At 41.6% G+C, this 24640-nt stretch overlaps 1 protein-coding gene and 1 long non-coding RNA gene across 5 annotated transcripts in view; one reads left to right on the plus strand and one right to left on the minus strand.

Annotated features, from left to right (window-relative positions):
- Positions 1 to 21296, minus strand: part of LOC135801342 (hormone receptor 4) — a 28394-nt gene extending 7098 nt beyond the window's left edge. For 2 of the 4 annotated variants that reach the window (XM_065314781.1, XM_065314780.1), the window contains exons 1-2: positions 5161 to 5232; positions 6 to 110 (exon numbers count right to left, since the gene is read on the minus strand). In XM_065314781.1, the coding sequence (XP_065170853.1) occupies positions 6 to 110; positions 5161 to 5173 (118 nt within the window). In that variant the 5' untranslated portion in view covers positions 5174 to 5232. Of the gene's footprint in view, positions 1 to 5; positions 111 to 1088; positions 1339 to 5160; positions 5233 to 21214 lie in introns of those variants that run through there. The other 2 variants (XM_065314782.1, XM_065314783.1) reach the window with 2 other exon arrangements.
- The window catches only part of LOC135801351 (uncharacterized), a 36105-nt gene continuing 13036 nt past the window's right edge, over positions 1572 to 24640 (plus strand). Inside the window, exons 1-2 of the long non-coding RNA XR_010550356.1 lie at positions 1572 to 1758; positions 10858 to 11023. This is a non-coding gene — a long non-coding RNA (uncharacterized lncRNA). The remainder of the gene's footprint in view (positions 1759 to 10857; positions 11024 to 24640) is intronic.

Below are 24640 nucleotides of genomic sequence, written 5' to 3' on the forward strand. Positions count from 1 at the left end.
CTTACCGTCACTGCTACAACGTGAATCAACTTTTCTCCTCTTGAGCTTAAGGTCTTGAAAGAGGCTCATCTTGTCGAGCTCACACGGGGTACGCGTAAGGGTCATAATTCCTGTAAGAGAAAACAAAATTCAATCATCTAGTAAACAACTTCTCGTTTCAATGAACAATGCTTCATCATTAATTAATTCTATGCATGAGATGCACACGCGGCTGAAACTGCAAATAGGAACGTGGAAGCAACTGCGAAGATCCGACGACGCAAATTTCCTAGAAGGTTACTTCCTAGTTTTGTTTATTCCATTTTATATTTTCATTAACATAACTCAACCGGGAGCTATCGAGTAAATCGCGCGCGTCGCGCTAAACGATGCACACAACAAGTGCGAAGTGCGACGTTTTCAACCAATAATTTACGAACCGTTTGTGCGGTGGATGATGCATTTGATTTGTATGCAGCAGGAAAAGAGCAGAGAAAAAGTCAATGTCACAGCGCCATTTTCAATCGGTCTCGATTCACACACCGACAGCCATGACTCGACGACTTGCCAATCATAAATTCCGTTAAATCGCAATTAATAACGACGTTAACGACAAAAAGCCAACAACAACAACAAATTCTCCATCCAATTTGCAGTTTTAGCCGCTGATCGGCGTGGAGAGCAACCTTAGGCTTTGATTTTTCTAAATCGAATTATATTCAAATTGAATTCACGCTCAATTCTAGGATAAAAGGCCAATGTCAAAGTTTTTGGCAATGACGATACTTTAATTCATTGAACCTTGACAATTTAAAAATAAGAATTTTAATTTAAAATTCTCGTTGCGGTAGGAGCATTTTACAACTTTGCTTGATTTTTTTGCGCGTAGTGTGAGCTTCATTCATTCATATTGTTAACTGCACGTTTCATACGCGTGCAGTATTGATCGTAGGAGGACAGCTACTATATCTATTGAGAATTACAACTCAAGCTCATGAAATGTTATTGTTTTTATTCGCAAAAAAGTGAATTTAATAAGAGTTGAGCCTGAGTTAAAGTGTGTACTGTGTTGTTAGTTAACGTCTCATGTTGCATGTGCTATGACTTACGCAGCAGTGCAGTGCAGCGGCGAGTCGCAGGAATCGCAGGAATGATTTGCCAATAGAGAATTTGTTATGGCGTAACCTTGCCGGGCGCTCGTCGCGTTTTTTTCGAATGCATCGCAGTCCGCCGCCTGCCGCAGCCTGCGAGCCTACGCCGTTGCATGTTTTCGCGCTGCTGTTTATTCATAGAACTTGACCTTTTAATAATATTATTAATAACAATACAGCGTCTAATAAAGACGCACGCATGAATTCACTCTAGTTCATCACTTGCAAATCGCGAATAATCTTTACGGCAATAATAGAAAAATCGCTTTTTGGACACGTTGTTATTGAATAACTCGAACCAGTTTGGTGTTAGTTGTGTCGGCAAGCAATACATATATCGATAAAGTGCGGCTCGCAATGATGATAAAATACTGATTGCACATTGAGGTGGGTCTGCGCCGGCGCCATGCTCGCGTTTCGAGTTATCGCGACAGCGCATTTTCCGCACACGTGGTCTCGCGAAAATTACGCACCGCGCACTGTGTTTATCCGTCTCGGCGTGCGCATAGTATTCCATTCTCTCCGCGCTTTGCACCACACGCCGCCAGTCATTGCCGCACCATTGGCGTATTAATAGGTCGAGCGTAGTAGTAGTACTACCGCTGCGCAGGAGCAAAGCAACAGCTAGGTGAGTTAAGCGCGTAAGCGCACTTTGCAACCGCGCGCACGGAAGCGAATTGCGAATGAAACTGGTGATGCCTGGCGATGCATTCCGATCACCTAAAACGTACGGAAAACAACGCTGTTCGAGAGTGTGTGAAACGTGCGCGTGTCACAAAGCGAGCGTAATTTGTTTTTTGATAAGAACTAGCGTGAAATTCGCACCGAATAACAACTTAACCTATTTCTACAGGGTGGGGCAATTGCAAGCCCACTCAATGATGCAGAATTTTAGACGTTATTAGAAGCGTTTAGTTGTGTCAATTTAGCAAGTTGATGCAAATGATTTTTCTAAACTGCAGCGTTTCTCTCAATGAGACATCCTTGGACATTATGCAGTTGACCTTACTAAAATGAACTTTATATATTTACTATTGGAAAAGCGAGCTGTGTGTGAGACGGTTGCATTACACAACTGCGGCAGTTATACTAGCATTATATTTTTAATGAATAATCGCACTGTGAGCGTGTTTCGAGTGTTTGCAATTGCAGCAAACGGCAACAAATTATTTTTTATTGTATTCCGCTCCTCTCCGCACAAGTACTCCTCGTCTATAATTAGCATCCAAACACACGTTCTAAGAAATATCATTTCACTAGTAAAAATATTTTCATACTTCACTTACTTAACTTCCTACTTATTATTATTTCTAGTAATATCTGCTTTGAATTCTATAAAAAGAAATTCCCTATGGTTTTTGTTGACTTCTTGCCTTGTGTTGTGTTTTCTTTCCGTTCTATCTGATGGTAGATGCTTGATGGTAACGCGGCAGAAAGAAGCACATTACGAGCGTCATTATTGGAAAGTAAAATTCGCACTTATATAACGCCGAAGCGAATGAACGCTCAACTTGTCTGTAGATGTGTTGGTGTGTGCCACTCTTCGACACGCCAACGAGCACCATAGAAATGACGCTTTTGTGTGTGCCAGAGAAAGTTTTCTGATGTTAATGACCTGCCGTAATTCATCAGCAGGAAAGGCACAACATTCGTTTGTTAACAACAAATTAAAACGGATAAATATAATCAGAAGTTTCGGTTGATCAATGCAATCAGACATGCAATATTGCAATTCCATTAATTACACGTTGTAATTGTGCGATAATTAAGTCAGTTATATGCATTGCAAGCATATTTATAATATGTCACATAATAATTTTCCATTTAAGCAGAAGAATTATTAAGTGCATGCACAGAAAGGAGAGCTTGCGAGAGTGTAACAAGTGGATTTTATGTAACTATCTAACGACTTCTTTCTTAGACATGCAATTTTGCTCTGTGCAAAGTCGCGCTCGCGCGCGTTTGTTCGGTAACCAGCTATGCAACCAGATTTGACTAGCAAAGCGCTGACTCGCCGCATTATGATGTGTTGCACTTATTGAACGGTGTTATGATAACAAGCAATATGTAATAATAATTGGCGTGCGCAACAAATTGTCTGTTATGTAATTTAACGATGCAAAAAAGAAATAGATATTGCGCTTTGGTGCGTATTTTTCAATTCATGCAAAACACTTGGTATTATGATTTGAAGTACAATCGAACGTGCCGATCGCGCTGTGTAATTTTCGCGTAAAATTAAACGCAGCGCTAATGTAATACTCGTTAAACGCTTTGTAAGAAACGAAATTAATTCGCTGGCGTCGGCTGGAAGGTCATGAATGTGTTATTGCTTATCAAAACTTTAGAGAAATTGTCTAAAATTCCGAACAGAACAAATTTTGTTGAACAATGCACACGAGGTATGATAATCAGCGGCGAAGTGAAAAAATAAAAAAAAAATTGAAACTGGCACATTGTACCGTTATGTCGGTGCGCCACAATCGGTATATTAAATTATGACATATAGTAGATAACAAAGTTAGAAATCAAATTAAAATAACAAAAATGCAACCTCTGTTAAAAAATAATTAATACTATCAATTAAACTTTGGTAAGAAAAAGTATAGTTTTAAAAAGTGGCACCTAGTACCGGACACATATTTGTGCCATACCCCTCTCACCGGACATTTCAAATATGTCATATGGTTAGGTAGGCTACCTTGTTTGGTATTATTTATGGGGCGGTGGGGGGTGGGGTGATAGAATTTAACGATTTAATCAACGGATTTAACACACTGACTAGAAGCAGCCCGTGAATGCATACATCCACTAGCTAATGTGTTCATTTCAGTTACAATGAATACTTTAACTACGAATTTTAGCGAATGTATGCATTGACTAGTAAATGTATACATTTACTAAATGTATGCATTGACTGCAACATAGCCATCTCCTCACTCTCTCGCTCTCACAAGAAATATCAATATGTTTACTGTCCGGCGCTAAGGGACAACTTAGTGTCCGGTGCTAAGGGACAGACATTTTCGTTCATTTGGTGGTACCTACTAAAATTGTTTAAAAAATCTAATAATATTCTACCATTTTACGGATAACAATCAAGTACTACTTGTATCTTTGAATACCACTCAAATGTAAATGCATAAATATACTAGAATTAATTACATTGATATTTAGGTGACGTCGTGATTTTGCGCCTGAAACAGCAAACGGCTGCTCCCGCCGTGGCCGTGTGCGTTACTGGCGAGCCACGACGAGTGATCCTGTACCTGTGAGCCCCCCGCGCCCCTTTCACTTGTTTTTTGAAATGAAAAGATTTAAACTAGCTTAAATAGTACGAGTGTCCGGTGCTAGGTGCCGTCCGGCGTTACGGGACTTCCCCCTACGCTTAATAAACGTATGATTAATTGTTTTCGCATACTGATCGGCTTGTTTTGCAAATAATGTATCTTTTCAAAAAAAATTTAACGATATTTAGAAAATAAAGTTTTGTGTGTTTTGCGATATGTGTAGAAAGTAGGCATATAACAATAAGATATAAGTGCTTTCTTATTATTGACGTGTAGTTTATGTCGTGTGTGTCATTTAACTTCCTGGTTGGCGTTGCATTCAATAAACTTCACGTCGTTTAACTTGACTTGCGCGCTATTAGATTCGCGTTGGCTGCGACGTGCGCAATTGTGTATGAAATCAAAATGTGGGATGAATCGTCGATCCGGTCACTTCCTGCTGTTACATATCCACATCGCGGCGAGTTCTTCTATTCTCATTCTATTCATTAGCGTTTTGCATGCGCGCAAGCGAGCTAGCCGCCGAAGTGAAAGTGACTTTCACATTACGTGTGCGCGCTCGTCACCAGCACGCGCTGATTGCGCATTTCTAAGACGCCCGAGAGCGCTTTATTGTTTTGATGCAATTCTAATTCCGCATTGGATTTTTCCACAAATTTACGTGTGTAATGTGTTTGAATTCGGTAAAAAAAACATCGACGTCAGAGCGCGCCACTTGTTCGCGGAAACTTTTGACTCACCTAGCGAAGACATGTCGCCCCATTCACAGCAGGAAAATTTCAATGCGCTTCAGCAACACTTACAAGACTCTTATTCACCAGCGACGTAGTAAAATCCATGGAAAACTATATTTAACAACACTTTAATTTTTAAGTACTTGTTTAATATGTTTAAAGCACACAGCATCCAAAAATGAGGAACTTTGTTTTTTGTTTTGCTTCAAATCCAAAGTATTAGTTACAATATTAGTCAACATGTAGTGATGGGGTGAAAATTCGCCCGTGGTGTAAATTTTTCAGTCATCGTTCTGCCAGTCTTGCGGAAACGAAACGCGCGCGTTTTTCGAACGGACAGACGCGCGGCGATCGCGCACCGCTCGCGCTAACTGTATTCGTAGTACTACAGATACAGCTACGCCGTGAAGCGAGCGGCCTTTGGCGCGCCGCGGACTCGACCAGGTACCAAAGTAGGGCACAAACTAGGCGCACACACTCGCGGTTGGTAGGCGGGCGCCGCAGAGATAGAGAGGTTGAGCGCGCGCGTGTGCGTTCCGCGGAGTCGCGAACGACAGTGCCGCGGCCCGGCCGGCCAAAGACATCGCCGAACACACCACCAGTCAGTCAGTCAGTCGCCGAAAAAAGCGCACACCGCCACCGAGTGTGCTGCGGAAATCTCGTTCTTTCGGATACTGAAAAAAAAACTTTCACCTTTTTTTTTCGGATGATTCTCGCATCATCAATTCATCATGTCCACAAAATCACCACTTGCACACTCACTGAAGTTGTTGAGATTTTCTTTTGCTTACTTTGCTTACTTTACTACTGCAACTTTGGTTATGTTTACGATTGTATATCTTTAGAATTTCGGCAAAAAACATTTCGCATCCAATTCAGGAAATCACCTCGCATTCATTCGATAAAAATACACAAGTTTAAGTTTAACTCGATTTCGCCTGCGTTTGATGGTTTTTTGATGTTCCGGCTGTTTGCGTCTTTCGCTTTTTTCGTCGCCGCGGAGTCATCGTACGAATTATTCCATAACAACGCGCGCGCGGCGTGTAACGGGGGGGGCCAGCCAGAGTAACAAATTTCGTTTTCATTACTAACCGTTTCGGTTTTTTTCTGCCGCGCATTTCTCGCGTCGCCGAGTGCGCGCGTTTCTTTTTAATTTCGTTTCGTTTTCGTTCGCCGCAAGACATTGGCCTCTTGCGACGCAATCGTTGCATCGCCGAAATTTCGGTTCGAGGTGAAAGTCAATCCTTTCACACTTGAGACTTTCGGCAACCACGACACACCGCTGAGCTTACTTTTTGGCCGTTTTGTATTCACCTTAAGTTGGTATACCTGTTGTTTTTATTTTTATTTCGTCGGTTACGTATTAACATTTATTAGCATGCTGTTGGTAGGAAAAGAAGTTGGTGAGAGTGCATAGCCCTCGTTTTTGCGTCGACGCTCGTTAACAAAATTTTTTTTTTGGTGAACTTGCCCTCTCGCGGTGTGCTGTGTGCGGTGTTCGAGGAACGTGAAATCGCGCTCGCGCTTTCTTGCGACATCGCGGTGGGCCGCCGAGCGTGCTGCCGAAAAACGCTCGCTGGAAGGTCTTGGGCAAGAGCGTTCGCAATGAATTTTAGCATTGAAATCGCTGCGCTCAGCGCGCAACGCGCGCGCTTTGCTCCTCGAACACAGGAGGTCATGTTTGTTTTCGCTGCGGCGAGCGAACTCCACCAGCTTTCAACTTTAACACCTTGGTTTATACGCACGTACGCACTTTAAATATTCACCTGTATTTAATAAAATCAATTGATTTTGTGTAAAAATTTAATTGCTGACCATAATTTGCCTTGTTACCTAATGGCACGGTTGACAAGTAGGAAAAGTGCACTCTAAGCACTCATCATTTGCGCATCAAGCACCTTTCAACTTGCTTTAGCACACTTTCGATTACGTTTTGGATTTGGTTGCGTTGCAGCGCAGTTGCTGACTTTGTTTACACTTGTATCCACTGGAATTATTGGATTTTTATGAAAAATATTGTGATATAAACTCCACGAAAACTCCACTATGTATTCCACTAAATGATATGTTTACCTATTCGCTACGAAAGAATGCGTAATATATATTGCGCAGTTTCATTCGTGTTGTTGTCTCTTCTACGAAGCGTTTCCTCGCGTATTTTTTGATAGTTTTGCAATGCGTCCGCCACGCATAAATAGCGCATAATTTCTTGACGCATGGAACCAACTTTTTCACGCGTTCACGCTGAGGTGAATAAACGTTTTTGAGCGCATGAAAACAATATTGCAACAGTGTGTCTATTTTTACATTAATTAGACACACACGTATATTTTATATTTTCGGGGAACGTTTAGTCAACATGTAGTTCCGCATTAGTCTACTAGGGAAATCAAAATGTCAAACAAATATTACTCACACTGAGCAGGAGATATTTAAAGAGCTGTCCTGGTGAAAAAATGCGTTTTTTGCCTAATCGTTAAAGTCACTCGTATTTCAGTCGGACTTTTACGACGCTTTTCAAAATAACCGCATCGGATATCACAAGTGTCGACGTGACATTCCAACATACCGCATGCGTGCATTCATTAAGGAAAATTCATCACTTCAGCGAAAGTTCGTCAAAGTACTCGAACTTGCCCCAGCATATCGCATACGTTGAATAAAGTACAGTTACTTTTTTTCGGCGCTTGGCATTCACACGAATGAACTTTCTATTTTTTCGGAGAGTTCGGATGTCCGAATCGAAATCCTGCCAACCTCCGAAACGCGCAACAATGGAAAGAAACTGCTCTGCGGGTTGACGGAGAGAGAGTCGAAATTTCAAGAGTACAAGAGGCGTGCCCGAAAAGACAATCGAATAACGCACACGTTTTATATTATTACACGTTTGTAAAACGCCAAATATATAAAATCTGTGGCCGAAACTTTCGATTCAGTTCGCGTTCACTTTTATTTCATATTTGATTGTACGTTTTTGGGCATTCTGTCCAACTGCTGGCGTGTTTGGCGCGTTTAGGAAAAGTACTTTCCAATTTTATTTAGTTTTTAATTCTACCGTTATCGTATCAATATTCCCACCGAGTGGCCAAAACAAACTTGAAAAGACCAACTTTAACAAAAAATATACCGTTAGTTAACATACGATACTAATTGGCGCATAATTTGTGTATTTTTTTAACGGACTGCTCGTTGATATGTAAATTGAAATTCAGGAAGCGAGTTTTCAGAGCGTAACACACCGCAGCCTGAAAATAACGTGCGCCGGGCGTTTGCCTCAATTCGTGTCCTACGAATGTGTCCATGCTGAACTAAATTTAAAAGCCAACCATCAAAATCAAGGATTTTGCGGTGCATCGAGAGGATGCACCAGTATCCAAAGCGCGCTTCAAATAGTTCAATGCGTTTCTATTCCGGCGCCGCGTGACGGCCGATTTTCTTGGCCTATCTTAATAAAACGACCTCGGGGCGGCGAATTGCCAGCGTGCCAAAAAATCGCAATTTGCAATTGCATTAACCATCATCACCTGTGATGCCGTAACATAGGGTACAAAGTGTATTTCATTCTACACTACTTAATTTTATATTGATAATTCAGCGTTTGATAAATTGTTAGTGGTCTGATAACAACGGCCATGGGTATTAACGCCATTTTGTGTTCAATTTTTCATAAACCGATGCTAGATTATATGGCCTCAATGCAACAACTGATACAATCTCTATCTATGTCAATTGATGCATTCGAATGTGTTTGGATATGTTGTGTTTGTTTGTTTAATGTGTCGCCGGTTGGAAATAAACGCCACCTCATAGTGGTGCCGTTAAATGTCGACGCTTCCGCGTGCAGCCGTGGCAGTAGTTTGGTGTGATAGTTCCGACCTAGGACAATGTGGATCGATCGTCCCCGGAGTCGAGAGAGTCCCTGGCGCTTTTTAACGCTGGCTGCGATTCGTTTGCATTCAAACACGCAAAACACAAAAACACAAGTTTTAATTGCTGCTATTCGAACATATTTTATCTTGATATATAAAAATATAATGCATAATCCTGAATATCCTAAGAACCACCCAAACACTTGATGCGCACTGCTGGAGTTTTCTGGCGCTGCGGGTTTCCTAGTGTTTTGATGGTTTTCCACTCTACAGGAGTAATGTTTGCGTGTGTTGGTCTTGCGAACGCGTGTGCAGGATAACGTCGTCGACAGCTTTACACGCTGTATTCGTGTCGGTGTGATGTTTGTCGGTCGATGTGTGTGTGCGGCGCACGAGCGCCAGCTATATTTACGAAACTCGGGGGCGTCGGCGACGACGACGTATCCAGGCAACGTGCGCGCAAGGGTCATTGGCACTAAACGTCCCAATAACGACATTTCCGCATTACTTCCATCCGTCGACGGCGTTCGGTGTGTGTGTGTGTGGGTTATCGACTTCTTCGCCGCGAAAAGGATCGATCCTTTTGCTAGGTGTCTTTTTATGTCTATTTATCAGCACAACGTTTTTAAATTATTTAAATTTTCTATGGTTTATCCATTATTTAACATTAATCATGTTTAATGTATGAATTCTCTTGATTTTTATAATAATGCTGAATTACAATGAACTTGAATTTGTTTTGTTTGATCACGGATCGTTATCGAATGCGAATTTTCCGCGAGAGTCCTGAATCCTGAATGCGTGGAGAATGTAGTCTGAAGGTCTTTGACCTCCGCGGCAGCCTGGCAGTGTGTGTGTGTGGCGGTGGTGCGCGCCTCCAAAATAATCAATAATCGCCGCGGCACACTGCGCTGACTGTGCCGATGTGCGCCGTTTTCCACGACGCTTTCCCGACCAACTTGTGCGAATGTATGCGAGTCGTCGACTCCGGGGCGCGCGCGAGTTTATCTCCGGACATCCACAACTTCAACCTTCAAAATTACACTCGAGGCGAGCTCTGGAAGAGTGGCGGTTGAAAAACTAAAATGAACCAGGCGCTAAAGGACTGTTGTAGTCAGCAGTAAGCTTTCCAGGACTCTCAGCGCAAACAAACAAAGGACTCTTTTGCGCGGCCGGTTATCAAAAGTTTTCATCAGGCTAGGATTATCGCGATGTCTACATCTTGAGTAAACAAAATGCACACGATGAAAGAATAAATTATAAAATAATAGGAGAAGAAATAGAAATATTTCTATTTACAAACAATAATTGTAGAAGGATATAAAATTAGATTGTTTGTTTTGGGTGGGAGAGTCTATTTCCGGTTTTGTACATTATTTTCTTCTTTGACTCGACAACTCTCCGGGTCTCGCCAGGTAGAACGGTGTGGAAAGGTGGAAACACGGAAAACCCGAACACATTGAAATGTGCGCCCTGGCGCCGCCGCGTGTCGAGACGCAGCCGCCCTTGGCCGTGGCATTTACCCTAATCGATACGCACACACCACGCACTCAGTGGGCCAGTCGGGCCAAGGTTTGGCGCGCCGAACACCCGGACAGAAAGAACCGCATCGCTGCACAACTGCTGGTGCTGAGCTGCAAGAGCAGCAACTTTATGATTCCCTTGTTTTATAAATTATATATACAATATTGTGGAGGCGCCGGGCATAAAAAATCCAAGCAACTTTTCTCGCATTGCGTACATTTGCAAATATAAATAAATTAACTAAAGAAGTCTGAGTGTCTACGTATCATGCTGCGTAGCATAAATAATTATGGTATTTATTTTGTTCTAGGTCTCTCTGTGTGTAACTCTGCGACGCAGCCAAGGACGCAAGAAACCTCTAATCGACTTAAGGACGTTCGTTTGTTGGTTGAGCAAGTCTCTCACCGAGTCAAGTCAACTGAGGTTGACTTAAGCCATTAATCGATAGTCAATGGTCGATATACAGTGATGAAATCGTGAGTAGATGATTCATTTTTGGGTTTAAACTTTGCTTTTTGCTCCGATTAATACTCGCACGTGTAGACGGGAGACAAAATTAGGCAGACGATACTCGTATTTTTAATCTAATCAGACAGACAGTCTGACTAAGTTGTTTAATTGCATCCACTCGAGTGTATGATGCGTTTTTGTCGAACACTTTGTACACGTTGTGTGTGCAGCAATAAATCGGTATGCAAGGTTACTACAAATGATCCTGAGCGCATGACGAAAGACTCGGGAAAGTTGCACATGTCGACGATTTTTAAATTATACCTGCAACTGAAAGAAGAAACAACGAATTTCGCAGGTGTTTCGGATGCGTACGCGTAAATTTACATAATTTTCGGTTTCGACAAACATCTTCGCCGGTTGTCTTGTGTTGAATATATAGCTGATTATGCATTGTTGGCGGGCTTTTGGATTGAATGATGCTCTCTCGCGTTACCCTAGCGCTTCTGGCTGATTCTTCTGGTTCGCGCCGAGATCAGCGCCGACCGTTTGTCGACCCAATGCGGACGACAGCGAGCGAACGCGCGCGCGGACCAGAATCTAGGTCAACTTTCTCTTTAGAAGTGAAACCGCCGTTTGATTTTTTCGCACCGAGTTCAGGTGAATAACCTGCACATTGTGTATCCACTGGCATCGTTGCGTAACGAGTGTTGCCCTCGCATCGAGCGTTCGCTGCGCTGGCAAAACTCGCCTCACGAGCGTGGTTTGTCCTTCCTCCATTCCTCCGCAAATCCACGACCGAGAGATGCGAATCATAGCTATTTGTCTATCATATACCAACATGTATTCAAAAATATTCAAAACATTTTTTAAAATTTTTGTTGCTTTTGTGGTTATATCTCATAATTGTTATATTATTATTTGTTACATCCTGTATAAATGAGTAATAATTTAATTCTCATTCGTTCGCACCGCGCAAATATAAGTTACCTCTCTCGCATCTTGCGAAATCTCTTTTGTATTCTGGAATATCAATGTTAAGGTGTTTAAGCAACACGGTGTTGTTGTTACTTCGCGCGTTCGCACTGTACCTACGTGCTAATGCAGGCTGCAGGCCGTTGGCGCTCGCGCAGAAATGGTAAAAATCGAAACGCATATGGCGAGCGATTCGATTGCAGGACGCCGTTCGACGTGAATGTCAACGAATTGCGCAATTTCCTGAGAGCGTTACCAACTACTCTCAGGCAGGCTTGCATCGGGCGATTTATTGCACGGGTTAGAAAATTGAAAATTGTTGTATGGTTTCGAAATTTCTCATGTAATATTTGGTAAGTCAAAACATAACACGTTGCACACGCACCACGCATGATTTATTGTAAGTGAAAAATGTGAGTTTGAGTCGCGACGAGGCGCGCACAGACAGAGTCATGGTCTGTATTTGCATTTTTAAGCCTTTATTTGCGTATGGTTCACGTCGCTATGGCAACTTGACGTGTTTACGTTTTTGGTAACCCAATTTCGATTTTCCATTGTTTTCGTGTGTGGCGTACATTGAAAACTATATGTCAAAGCGATTTTAAAATGAGGTATTTACTAGTTTGCGGTTGTTTTAATCCACAAAACACGCCAAATGCAGCAGCAATTAAGGTAATAAATCATTATCTAATCAGTGTCATAATTCGATTAGGTAAGAGCATTTTCCGCCTCGACAGCGCATAGAGAAGAGAATCGTTTATCTCAGCCTCTCTCTAAGAACACACAGCGGGGGGAACGAATTTACCGCATTGAAATGCATCGAAGGCTATATTTAGCGACTCTGCGGTGGCGATGTCGATGGTGAAAACTAGGAAGGCTTCGTCGGCCGATGGCTTCGACCTAATAAGGACGCAAAAGGAGAAGTGCACGAATTGCACTCTCGTCAAGCGGGCGTTACATAACGCACGAGTTTATATCCGTGTTTGCTCTGAGAATTCTATTAAAATCCACTCTAAAAAATAATCGAATTACAAGCGCGCGGTAATATTGTTGTTGATATTAATTAAGATTCGAGTTTTTTGTGTGTGTGTGTTTGGATTGTGGACGAAAAATTGTTTTTCACGTCGATTAGTTTTCCGCAGGCAGCATTGGCTTTGGTTATGCACACGTTCGCGAGCTGCGCGAAGCACAAAAACCGATTGCAACATACGACCTAGATGCAGGTCATTGCTATGTTGCGAGAGCGTTCCCATTGAAAACGAAACATAAGGTCGCGGAGCGCAGCGCGCGCGCTAGCGACGCCAGCGCCACGGCGAGCGGAATCCGCCGCAGGATGCCCTGCTATTGCGCACGGTGCCCAATCACAACGCACGCTGACTTAACCGATGGCATGCGATTGGTGCGCGCGTCCTGCGAGCGCACGGGCTGACCTCTCGAGCGAGTCGAGGACTCGCCAATGCAATTCTCGCCTGCAATCGCGCGTCGAGGCTGAATTTCTAGTGTTCGTCGTTGATGGAGAAGCGCAGCGCATTTGATGCACCAGCATTAGAACAGCTTATGTTACGCTTTTTTTACTTCAAACAAGTACCTAACTAATGGGATTTAGCGCTGGGAGGTGTACAAATATAGTTATCAATGGGTACTTCATTAAAAATTTGAGATTTGAATCTGTGAATTCTTCACTGTACGATTTTCATGTTTACCGAATGATAATTTCATCTATCAATAACAATGTAGGTTGAAAAATTGGATAAGCACACACTTCAGGGTTCTTTAAATATTTAAAGAGCATCCCAGTACGTTTATTGACAATTTAATCGTGTCTGTTATGTTCTACAATGTAACGCTATAAAATAACGTTTATATGATTTATAGCATAACATTTCTAACTCTTTGAAAACGTTCGGCGCGTGTGTGTTGTATTGTGAATTTCACTTTCTAAAATAAAAACGGTTTCGTCATCGGCGCATTTCGAGCAGAGCCGCGCGCGCGAGTCGCTTCGCTTCGCGGCGATACGAATCGTTTCCTGCTTTCACAAAATCGCACCATTCCGATCTTCATTTGATGTGCGCGCTTGCAGCTAAATCTAAGTTCTCATTGAGATCGCATTCATTGCACTCTTGCGATATTCTGCGCGGTGCACGCTTTATTAAAATCGCTTCCTCGTTCGACTTGTGTAGTGTAGTGTTGTCACGAGTAGGCCGAGCGTGGAGAGAGTTTGGTTGCTCATCGATTTGAGATGAAACGCATCCGAACAATTCTATGCTTTGTGGTGTTCACTTGGCTTTTCTATTGTTCGCGGTTTGCAATAACTCGTAGACGTAACAAAAGTGATGCGATTCCAATCACATCCGCGTGGAAATAAATGTTTTATTAATCGATGACTCAAGTATCTTTTGAAATGTATCAATAATATAAAAATGAATCGCAAAATCTGTTGGTAAGCGCATAACTCAACAACGTTTGGGCCAATTTGCCCAATTCTTTTTAAATGTTTGTTAAAGTCCAAGGATGGTTTTATAGCGAGAAAAATTCGAATAATTGCCGAGAAAACCCTACAGACAGCCCTTTTCTATAGGATAAAAGTTGGCATTGTGATTAAATCATAGTTATAGTTAAATTGTTGAATCCGAGATGGCGCGCTGAAGTGCATTATTAGCAATTCTTTATAGGGGAAGGTAGCATAATTTGGACCAGCGCCTAAGTTGGACCACCACGATATCCGCGGACTGTTGATGTTTTTGCAAAAATAGACAGGCCCCTTGTTTTACTCGTATTTATAAACAATTGATGCAACTATTTGGGTTAAAACTTGCCGCGTGCTTTCGTCGTGACAACAACTTCGTGTATCCTTGATTATCAAATCTATTATAACGACGTAAGTGCATAAGCTGTCAAGCTGTTTAAACGTTAGATTTCACGATTATAATTATATCATCAGAAAGCTTATTTATTTATCTATAATTTATAGTATTAATTTGGAGAGGTTATGTTATATTAAGATTGTCGTTGATCATTAAATAAAAATTCTTCAAGTTGCCCAAGTTGGACCGGAGACAGGCACCGGGTTTTTACAGGGAAAACGTATATCATTTTTTTGATCTCTTAGAAAAGCTTGTGGACGAGCACAAATCTTCGAAATGATGCAGTGTATGAAATGCCGCACTTTGGTTTATACAAAATGTGCTTGTGTTTCTGCTAAAACTAAAATTTACTATTGTGTCAATTGCCGTTAAAAAAGCATAGTCCAATTTAGGAAACCGCGCGGTCCAATTTAGGAAACCGGTTTCTTAATTTGGACCAAAAACACAATTTTTTTAAATTGAAATTTGAGGGGTATAAATATAATTTTTACTTAAATCAAAAATATCATTTTGTTGGTAAGCCTTGTGAGTTACTTTTCCGCTACTTAATTTTTATTGACAGTTTATATGTGGCTCTATAAATCGAAAAATATAAAAATGGTCCAAATATGGCTACTTTCCCCTATAATTAATTTTTTAAAAATAAAATTGCGAATTTAATTGATAGAATTGACACATAGGTACCTACTATGTCTAGAACAAGAGAGTAAAAACGAGTTAGGTACATTTTTATTAAACACTACCGGGACGAAGTCGCGTGTTATAATTTTTTTTTTAAATTTAAACGAGTATAGGTATTATTATTATTTTATTTATGGTTTTGTATCCCACCTGTTTTGATGCGTTTCGAATTTCAATTATACACGATGAATACGAAATTTTTCCATGCCTGGGGCGATCAGAAAAATGAAGCTTCTCAAGTACACTTATTCGTGAATCATGTCGATTTCACGATGGTTACGAAAACTTGTTGATGGAAAAACACACACTCACTTATAAAGTGTATCATATCGCTTTTGTGCTTTATGTAAGAACAGCGATCTGAACTTGACGTTGTCTTTAATTAATTACTCAATAACAACATACCTGCTCTCTCTTCAAAAAAATCTAAGCAACCAAAATAACTTTATTCTATTATACTTAATTATTTATGTTTTAATTCCTATGGTAAAATAATTTACCACACTATTTGTGTGTATTCTTTCTTTGACAGTATCTAAGAGCATGATCGCCATGTAGGTACCTACATAGAGCTACATAGAAGGCGGAATAAGCGCTCCGAGATTGTATCAGAATTACTTTCATTTGCGTTGGTCGTCGGCGAATCACTTTCAAATCCGATTTCGGCCTCCCGAGCCAAGTGGGCGGCTTGAAATGAAATTAAAATTAAACATTATTTACACGACGATCAATCACTCACAACACGAGCAATTTCCAAGACGTTTTTGGTTACATTCCACAGAAAGTGTTAATTTGCTAAAGTCTTAAAATAGTCCAGTAAAACAAGACAATTCTTTCATCTTGCGGGCGGATTTTTTGCGGGTGTTTTTACAGGCGTTTATTGCATATACTCGTTATTTTTTCCTTTTCTGCAGCTGTTTTGGTCCACGAAAAAGCTCGTAAAAAGTGCACACGCGTACACATAATGCGCCACCAGCTGGAAACGACTTCATTATGCGCCTAATTGAACAACAAATTATTCATTCGCACGAGTGGAAGCCAAGAAAAATTGTATTCTTTTACGGCAATTTGTATTCTCGCGGTCCGCATCACTCGACACAAACCAAATGTACAAAACAAGCAAATCCACACTGCGAACGAATAGAAAATACATATATATCTTTGCAAGAGTATGTAAGTCACAGAGGACGGAGGGAAACCTGTAGGAATGCGTAAAGCAAACATTTTCGCTTCTTTCATTTTTGACTAATTTATCAATCTCATACCATGCGAAGTTCACACAATTAGATTGTAATTCATTGCATTATACTGTCACTTCATTCTGCTTTACTCTGAGAAAAACAAAAACGTGAATTTGAAAGTGAAAACAATCTAACTCTATTTTGCGCTAATTAGATATCAAAGTAAGCGTATGGTTCTAGTTTGTAGTTATGATTGAGCAAAAGACGCATTTCGCAAGTTCATATAATTAATTGTGTACGGTGCAGTTGTCGCCGAGGTCCGGCGTTATTTTCGGCCGTCACTCGAATTAGACGCGTTTTCTGGGTCGTGCCTTTGCGCTGGAAAAAGTCAGGCGGCGTCGTGCACGCAGCTAAAAATATCCGAAACGATTCGGAAAAGAGTCGAAAACACGCAGAAAAATGCAAGCAGATAAGCGTTGAATCACGCGAAAATACAAACATAATATATTTGCACGGAAACCAGCGTTTTCACGCCGGATATAAAACATTTGTCTTTTGACAAACACTCTTTAACAGAAACGCACTGTGTGTTAACACTTTGCATACACCATCTTAATTTGTGTATTTGTTTTGTTGGTTGCCTACGTTGTTCGCGGACGTGCAGTGCTTTTTTATAACTTGTCGAACTCGTAAAACTCGTCGAGTGTCGCGTGTACTTGCAGTCCCAGCCGTGATCCTGAACATGTTTATGCAAATAGGAGCGGAACACGAACGTGAACGCGCCCGTACACCGGCATCGGCACCGTTTCGCGGCGCGACCCTCTCCGGTCGACGATTTTTCGACCCAATTCTGAAGCGCGAGTGCAGTATGCGCACACACACACACAATAATATTGCATGCGTGTGCAAATGTGTTGATTGTACAACAAATGCTGATAATTGCATAATTAGATTATATAAGTGCGTATGTTTTTTGCATATTATCTTCAAATAGTAAACTTGGTTGTTTATGGTCTACACCTATTTAAAACAAGATTATAACATAATTTAGTTTATCGATTAATATGCCACAGTTGCATTTTGAACTCATTAAGTGTTGTTCGACTTGTCCGAGAGTATTTTGAACCAATCGAAACTAGAACATTAACCTACCCCAACAGGGTGCGCAACTGCCGCATCGATTTCCAGCGTCGGCGAACGTCGATAACATGATACCGCTTGTTATTATTATTCCGCATAAATAAATCACTCTAATATATAACCGCTGACCGTTATGATTCTCATAAACGGAAGTTAAATGCAATCGCAATCGCATTTGCGCGCACAGGGTCGCACATAGTGCAAGAACACTTGTCATGGTTAATTTATCATTTTATTGATGAACCATGTGCGTATTTGTAAGCTTAGATGAAAAAAAAAAGCGCGCGCACAGCTAGGAAAATTATTATTTTATAATAATAGTAATAAGCGTCGCGTAACAATATGATATGAACGTCGAAATTGGCGCTGAGTTCGTCCTTAACCCGTTTTCGCGCGCGGCGCACGTTGTTTGTCAATAAATGTATGAGCGCTGGCGACGTCATTAGATGGATGCACATTTATGCATTGCATACGGCTGAAACTTATGCGGACGTGTTAATTATGTGTAATTCAAAACGTCAACATGGAACGTATTGATGATGCGTGTATTCAACGTGTCATATCTATGAATTTCGGTTGTTGCCCGGCGCCTCCACACTATTCAATGACATGTAATCAATTGTTTAAATGGATCGTTTTTTGTTAAAATTATATAATGATTTAATACTGGCCATTAAATGCCTTTTGCGTTTAAAGCAATTAATGGGTTTATACTAGCGTTTTGTTGCATTGCACAATAAACTTTCTCGGTTTCGATCATTTTTTCCAATCCGCTCCTTTCAACTGCAAATATTTACGATAGAAATAAAATTGCATATTCTGTTTGTGACACGTTGCTTATAATATTCTATATTTTCTCGATATAATATGATTACGACGAAAACTACCGGCGCACGTAATAAACGCATTGGTCACACTGTCACACATCGCATCGTGTTTTTTTTTCTTTCCTCGTTTAGTTGGAGCTAAACAATAACAGCGCAGGTAAAAACAAAACGCATGTGGCGGATAATGACGAACGTACTCGACGTGCAGTCACTCACTCGCGCGCGCCAAACGATAATAATAATAATATGCGATATGGCAATGAGCGCGCTATAGAAGCTGACCCACTTCGAAGGAAAGGATACTGACCCGTACCTATCTATATCAGGGACGGAGTTCGCGCCGCGAGCACTGCGAGCGTGCACGTAATAGCATGGGAGAAGCACAACGGGCGGTCGCCGTCACCGCCGCCGCCGCCACCGCCAACGACGACGACGACATGTCGAGCGGTTGCATTGTGACGAGACATTATGTCCATCGTAAATTAATTTGCTTTCCTGGCGAAAACAACTATTGTTTGGTGCGGGGTATTCCAGCTTGCGTGTACGCTTGGTTGCCTATCGTGAATTCAACATATCAATTCAATCAAGTTTGAAAACTGGGTTAATATTTGTTTCATGATAGTATTGATACGTAGTGGAAATAAGCGGAAAACAAAAGCATGCGCTCGTTTTTTTTTTGTTTGTTGGAAAATTTTAATGGTGAAATCCGAAGTAATCAAAATATTTTCAAACGCGCATGTGCAGAATAACACCGCGTAAACATGATGTAATGTAGAGCGACGTTTAAAAATAGGTGTTTCGTGCTATTTTTATCCGTCGCGCGCAGGAATTGTACGATCGTCGACGGCGCTGTCGTTTTCCGCGTTCGACGTGCGCGAGCGAGTAGGCAAACAGACGCGTATGTTTAAATTGTTTATGTAGTCTATGATCTATGCAACCCGGTGAAAGCGTTGCGAGTAACGCTGGTTGTATACAATAAATAAACGTTTTGTGCAATGCGTTGCGATGAAAACATGTTTTCAAACAATTTCTGACTTTATCAACACAATATCAAGTCGTAACAAGTAAAAATTTGATATTCTTTTACTGTTTATTGATGTGTATATAAAATATTAGCATCCTTGAATAAAAGAAATTTCTTGTTGCGACCAGGAAACCGTTACCTTCACGCAATATTTGTGTGTTTCTCTGGATATTTTTGCATTGTAACAATTCATAAGTTTCTGCGTGCAGTTTACGAGCCACATTATTCTTGTTTTTCGTCCTTTGTGGCGCGAGCGTGCTGCTGCTGCGTCGTGCACTAGCATTATTGCAGCGGAAAAATTTATCGTCGACTCGTTTAAGCGCGTGACCCATTTCTGTGTTTCTTTTCCGCGCCGCATGAAATCGCATAATTGCGCGCGCCATCCGCCAACTTCCTGCTTCCTCGTTAGATGTTAACCCAGCCGTGCAAAAGTTCTGCGCGACGATAAACACCGATACGTTAATTGCCGTTGCGGGCCGATATCGTGGTATCAAATCACAAACGCGGAAATATACATAATTTTTTCCACCGTGAATCAGAGTTCAGCAAAACAGTCATCATTACATTACATGAGTAATGTAAGGACTTTGCCCTTTGGTGACTCTCTGTAGCCCAACCGGGCACTTCAAGGGTCAAGATTATGAACTTGGCGAATTTGCATCTGGAAGACAAAGTCTGGACCGAAGTCTTAAGGCATCGTCGTGCTTGTAAATGTTTGCAAGTGGTTTGCTGCTGCGAAAAGTGAGTGTGAGTGCCGGAGTTATGGTGGAGTTGAACACAACTCACACACAGGGAAACAGTACACGCGGGGCCGCGCTTGAGGACGGGCATTGACCTCCGGCGTTTGCTCACAGCAGGGCTCCTGCTGCACACGCGAACTAGGATGACGCGTACAGCTGACTGTTGAGTGCAGCGCGGCGCATACTTTTACGTGAAACCATCTTACACGCGCTCACATTACAACATTCACGCAAATAGCAGTTGTCAATTTCCATCTTGATCTCCATGAATATCATTAACCTCATGGCGATATGATGGGCAATGACCATGCTGTGTTTTCGGGATAGCCGGCAGATTGTGGTTAATTAACGCGCGCGCCGTAATTTGGCAACGTTATATTATTACACAGCGCGTCATCGCGAGAGTTCAACGTTTCTCGGCGGGTAGCGCGGTGACAAATGCGGACGAATTTGAGCGTTGACTGTTGAGTGTTGACCTTTATTAGTTCAGCGATCGTCGACGTCGTCGTCTTTGATACGCCATGAGTTCATAAATTCCATTCCGGGCGCAGAAAAAAAACAGCAACAACAACGTTGCGATATAAACAATTCGCGTGTGAAGGTGAAAACTTTCACTCGTGCAGACAAACCAACTGTAATTTCTTATTCCCGTTATCTGTACAGCGGTGTGAATTATTGGAGCATAGAAAGTTGTGTAATTTTTGTAACTCAAGATCAGGCTATACGAATGAATGCATTTAATTTAATTTCAGAAACTTTTTGTAAAATTAAATATGCGTACATACTAAGGTTGCGGTAATTATGATGAGTATATAACGGTTTTCCTGCAGCAGCTGCTTCGTCACCTCCTCCTGCTGTGGTTGTTGCTGGCGGTCGTCGATGGCAATGCCGCGCCGCCGGCTGCCTGCAACGGTCGCATTGCAACACGCTGGTAACTTTCACTCTCATCCTCTACGCCTATGGCGTTCGTTCCTCTTCCGCTTCGAGCGCTTCAACACTTTTTTATACCCACACGCGAAGAACCCGACCGACGAAAAGTAAACGTGAAGTAACGGGGTATCGCGCACACACCGCGATGTCTATACTCTAGGCTAGACAATGAGTGAACACAACACCGACTCGGCCAGACGCAGACGATGACTTGTCATGGTGTTGTGTACCGCTAGGGACGTCTGCTTACCGGTCTGCACACTGTCATCGCTTTTTGCCGCACGTCTGCGTAAAACGCGCGACTTTGATTTTTCAGTTTATTCGCGAAATACCGGCAGACCTGCGGTCAGCAAAACGAATATTCGTGTTTGGCCTTTAAGTGGGTCAAGTTGGCTCGAGCACAATCACAAAACCTATTCCTAGAAACGAGAAATTTCGATAAGATTTTACTCGTACACGATGTCAACGATCGATATTGACTTGCATGAGTTATGTTCACTTCGCTTGGCCTTTAAATAGGTTATTGATTTCGATGCAAGCATATTACTTCCTTCTCCTGCCTGCATCGGTGTGGATTTGTGTTGGATCGACGAGGAAATGCAGCGTGCCGTAATGTTCAAATTCGCAGAAAGCTAAATGTATAGTAGCAGAACATCATCATGCAGTAGCAACGCGCGGTAAATACGGAAGCGAATTCAATAAACTGAAAGTTCGATAACTCCGCACGCTCTCCGCGTCCATTGTAGCATACGAGTGAGTTTATACAGCTGGCATAAACACACCACAGAGCAGTAAATTCCGCGCGCGGTGCTCTTGAAAAAATTTCAAGTTAGCAACTCTACGCGCGCGCGCGCGCTGTTAAAAATAATAATTTTGGCAATGAAAAAAATTTCGTGCGCATAATCGCGCGCACTACTACACATTCAACGCAACATCGTAACGTGAATACTTGAATAGCGCACACACATGTACGACGAGTACGAGTAGTAGAGGTCGATGTGGTGTCGCGGGTGCCTGTATGTGCGGCCGTGCGCCTTTTCGGAGTCGCGTCCGTCGCGTTGCGCGCATGCCGCTTTTCTGGCGACGACGCCCACCATTACTGACCTACATAACGTGGGGTCGACGGCCGCGCGACGCGCGCGCGCGCGCACGCACCAACACACCGAGCGCGCCCGCGACGACGAGTTTAGTTCCTCGTGCCTTTTCTCCACGCTACTAGCCAGCGGAATCTATAATGCACATTGCATTCGTACCTCGAAATTAATGTATATTATCAGAATGCATAAAATTGGTTAATGGTGTGTTTTCGGAATGTAATTATTATTTCACAAGTAATTGGGTAAATTTTAGACCGCATAGCAACTGAATTTTTGAATCATTGATTTAAATATTGTACAAAAAGGTAATATTTTGAACAATAATCGTAATTATAAACCGGTCATCTGTATATTTTTGGGAACTCGTTCAGTGACCACCTATAAAAATTTCTTCCAACCGTGTAGTCTTCATTCACCCCATTTACCCTACATGCCCTTCAAAAAGGGTGTTGCATTTCACAACTGGATTAACTACCTACTAGAGCCTAACAAATTTTGTTTGAATAGTGGCTAGATATGACACGTGTACACGTGTCCCCCTGAAAAACACGTTCATTTCCGTTTTTCTGGTGTTTACTGAAATTTTCAGGGTCGTTTAGGTACGAATTCAAGCGCTAGTTTTTCCAGCAAGTTTTAATTGTTAAATTGAATTAAGTTACACTTGAATTAGAGTCTCCAAAATTTTTTTAGAAATTTGTTGCAAAAAATTTAATCACTTTATTATTTGATGCTTGAGCAGTCAACATATGCCTTTATAAACACTGCAATGCAGGCGTGGGTCAGATCTAAGTAAACTCGAGCGTGAAATGTTTATGAATGCATGTTAACTGCGCGTATTATTATCGCCGTGACTATTGTGCACGGCTTATAACAAAACCGATAGCAAACGTTGCAACATTGCACATACGACGTGCATTCGTGTGAGAGTAATAATCAGATGCGCGCGTGTACGCAAACGTTGTAATGTTTGATCAAAGAGTCATGCACCTTTTCACACTCGATTACGAGTTGATAACGCTAGCGCATGCATAAACCGCAACTGCACACCGAGATTCTTCAGCGCAAACAAACAAAATACAAAGATAGATATAAAAATCTTCCTAGTTTGATATTGTTTCTGAGCTTTACATTGTAGATTTGTTTATGTGCGTTTGTTGGATGTTGAGTTTTGGTTGTCGGGTGCGATCAGTGATCATTTCCTGTTCTGTTTAGTTTAATCGCCGTTGAATTAGCACCAGATACCCCAACCAGGAAATACTTTCTTGTGCAATGTGCAATCTGCTTGCTATTTTCCGCCTTTCTCCCAAGAAAGTAAACTTAACTCGAGCTCAAGCGTAAAATGACCGCGCAATGTAAATATCCACCGGTTCGATTTAAGTCAACTCTGACTGTAACTGTAACCTTTACAAAGAACTTTAGAAACTATACTGCATGTAAAACATACTAATTAACTTGCAGCTAATGGAAAATAAATGTAGGACGTTCTTTTTGTTTTGTTTACACTGCGTATGAACTTGACAACAAAAAATATATTCAATGTTTCCTCATGGAAGTATTTTTGGCGGCGCTGTTTGCTGACGTATTCCGCGCGTTCGAAATTGATTGATTGCAGAATTGCTGCTGGTTGACTCTGGCTGCGTGAGGATATATTGATATATTATCGACGATGCGAGATGCGAGATTTCAAGAGCAACCGGAGCGCCGCGCTTACGCTCGTTGTAATTATGTGTACGTACATGCGTCGGTTTTTACAAAGGTCAATGCCTTTTATCAGTCATTACGGCTAATATTAGACGGTTTCATAAAACACTCGCACTCGCATATATGTGTACAGCTCGCGCGACAGGCCGAGAGCAACGCGGACAGAAACAGAGACGCGCGGGACATTGTGTAAGCGTGCGGCGGGAATGAGCAACTTGCGATTCTGGACTCGGGACGTAAAGTGCGCATAAGAGTGATCATCGGATGCCAGCAGAAGAATAAATACTTGATGAAGTACTCGTTACATTTCGAAATAATATTGATATGAGGAGTGGCGGTATTCAATTAAATAATTTAATTGACAATTATTTACCTAAAAATATTTGCAAGTGTTTTGAATAACATTTTATATTTATGCATCCAGTCAATTTACTAAAGAGCAAATAAATTTATTACATATGAGTTGAATCCAAATTAATATTT

Source organism: Atheta coriaria, unplaced genomic scaffold (genome assembly GCF_025399875.1).
Source record: "Atheta coriaria isolate IRGN ID8LTWV9N9 unplaced genomic scaffold, Caltech_Dcor_3.1 hic_scaffold_10_pilon, whole genome shotgun sequence".
Classification (NCBI taxonomy): domain Eukaryota; kingdom Metazoa; phylum Arthropoda; class Insecta; order Coleoptera; family Staphylinidae; genus Dalotia; species Dalotia coriaria.